The sequence below is a fragment of the Arachis ipaensis genome, chromosome B10 (assembly GCF_000816755.2).
Source record: "Arachis ipaensis cultivar K30076 chromosome B10, Araip1.1, whole genome shotgun sequence".
NCBI lineage: Eukaryota > Viridiplantae > Streptophyta > Magnoliopsida > Fabales > Fabaceae > Arachis > Arachis ipaensis.
Genome location: NC_029794.2, coordinates 102,978,651 through 102,981,167, shown reverse-complemented (window position 1 = coordinate 102,981,167; position 2,517 = coordinate 102,978,651). Strand labels below are relative to the sequence as shown.

General features: G+C 38.9%; 1 protein-coding gene across 1 annotated transcript in view; it reads left to right on the top strand.

Moving 5' to 3' along the window:
- LOC107622746 (cellulose synthase A catalytic subunit 6 [UDP-forming]) overlaps positions 314-2,517 on the top strand; it is a gene marked incomplete in the record, with an annotated part of 7,017 nt that continues 4,813 nt past the window's right edge. The window contains 3 exon segments of the mRNA XM_016324762.2: positions 314-1,167; positions 1,922-2,117; positions 2,199-2,413. Of these exon segments, the coding sequence (XP_016180248.1) occupies positions 1,087-1,167; positions 1,922-2,117; positions 2,199-2,413 (492 nt within the window).

Sequence of the window (2,517 nt, the reverse complement as noted above, 5' to 3'; positions counted from 1 at the left end):
ATTTTTATCTATCATCAGTATCTTTTCCTATCCTGTTTTTAGAAACAAACGCAGCCTTAATAATGATGCGTGGTTTAAAAGAGTTTCAACTAGTAGATATGAAGCTGCAGATCTGGAAAGCAGAAAGGGAGCTAATCACATTGGGCGATTAATGAATGAATAATGAATAATATAGTAGTAGTAAAGGCAAAGCACAGAGGCACAGTCAACAGAGTCCAGCTGTGGTCCGCACACCTATCTATCGCCTCCCCTATCCTATTGGTTTCTGAATTGTGAAGTAGTAATGAAATGTTCATGTATAGAAGGCGCGTGAGATGGAGGGAGTGAAGGTAATTTTCACAATATTTGAAAGGCCATGAATCTACGCCGCGGGAGCAGAACATACTTCCCACTATCTTCCTTTCCCTTTAATTCCAACTCCCTCTCTCTCTCTCTCTCTAAACCCACTCACTCTTTTACATTTCATACCTCTCAAAGGGGAAGACATAATTAATTTGATCTGTAGTAGAAAGGTTTTCACCCAACTCCGGTGGGGCGATACAGCCCAGCGCCACCACCATCGCCCGGGCCCCACCTTACATCACTCACATACACACTCTCTAATTTTCTTGTTTTTTTTTTTTTGTTTCCTCTTCCCCTTTTATAATATTCTCGATCTCTATTTCTCTCTCCCTCTCTCTCTATACCTTCTCTATTACGCATTTACGCGTATTCGCAACCTTCCACATAAACACTATCTATACTTTGTTTTACTCCTCTTTATTTCTTTCTTTTCTTTTTCCTTCTATCTCTCTTTCTCTCTCTGGCATAGATTGCGAACAGCCTGGTTACAGCTTCAAGAGGGAACTTGGCTTCTCAAGGAATCAAAGTACACTCACACACCAACTCCAAAAGCCTTGCCTTTCTTTCGCTCATTTATGTTACTTTTTTCGTCTTAACCTCCAGAGTTACTTGCATCGAACGGAGAAATAGTCCATTTTGGTTTTCATGTATGCGTGTCTTCTAGGATCTTCTCTCAGAGCCTGTATTGATAGCAGCATTGGGTGATTTTGGTGTTGATCTAAACAACATTGACTGGTAATAGTGATGCACACTGGTGGTAGACTCGTTGCTGGTTCCCACAACAGGAACGAGTTCGTCCTCATCAATGCCGATGAGAATGCAAGAGTAAGCTCTCCCATTCAATTGCATTTAATTTTTCATCTGTTCTTTCTCATTTCCATCTCAATAAAGCATTCTTTTTTTGTTCTCTTCTGGGTTTGTTGGCTGCTTCAATAATAGGGTTTGATAACTTTTTATGCAACTAATCTCTGCGTATTTTTCTTCTAATTCTTTGGCTATAAACGCAGATTTTACATATATTATTGTTTGCTTTGTTTTATTATTCTGTTCTTCTAAACTGTCGGTGGGATATGAAGTACATGATTTCGCGTTTGGGTTTTCTTCGATGAATCAATGGCAACGTGTACTTCTGACAAAACGCTTAGTTTTGATGAGGTTCTGTGCTAACCTTGGCCATTTTTGTCTCTATGCCTTCATTCATTGGTTGAGGATAAGGGTCCCGTTCCGTTTTGGTAGCTAGGAGCTAACCTTGATAATTGTTTCAAGTATTGAATTCCTATTCTTGTTTAACCCCCTAAATTGTTGGTCATAAACCAATTTGCTTTTGAGTTTCTGGTATTGGGAGTTCAGGATTGTGGGTTCTCCTGGGGTTTAAAATCAGATTAGATTGGTTTGTGGCAAAGTTGGACTCTTAGATCGTGTCACATTCACAAAAATGTTTAAACATTCATGGGAATTATTAGTTTAATGTAGATACTAAGATGCCAATAGGAATGGATCTTTCAATTTTCTAAAATATTGCACAACTGAAGAACTCAAAGCTAATTACACCTTTTTTGTCTGCATTTGTTCTTATCAGATTAAGTCTGTCCAAGAATTGAGTGGACAGAAATGTCAGATATGTGGGGATGAGATAGAAATCACAGAGGACGGGGAGCCGTTTGTTGCGTGCAATGAGTGTGCATTCCCCGTTTGTCGGCCTTGCTATGAGTACGAGAGACGAGAAGGGAATCAAGCATGTCCACAGTGTAAAACCAGATACAAACGCATCAAAGGTGAAATTGTTGCTATGTTATTATCTCTCCTTGACAACTTAGTTTTACTGTGCCGAATACTAATTAATCAATGAATTACAGGTAGTCCCAGGGTTGAAGGTGATGAAGACGAGGATGATATTGATGATTTAGACAATGAGTTTGAGTATGGGCATCATGATGCCTTTGGAACCACTTCGGATGCAGTGTCTTCCGGACATTATGCTAATTCTAATATTGCTGGCAACCCTGCAAATTTTGAACATGACTCAGCTCCTCTCAATTCTGAGATCCCACTTTTGACATATGGGGAAGAGGTGCATTTGCAAATTATCCTTTTGATGATTTTTAGATTTTACTTGAATTCAATTTGCACATTAGTACTAAACTAAAATCTGCATATAATACTGCTTTTATTCTT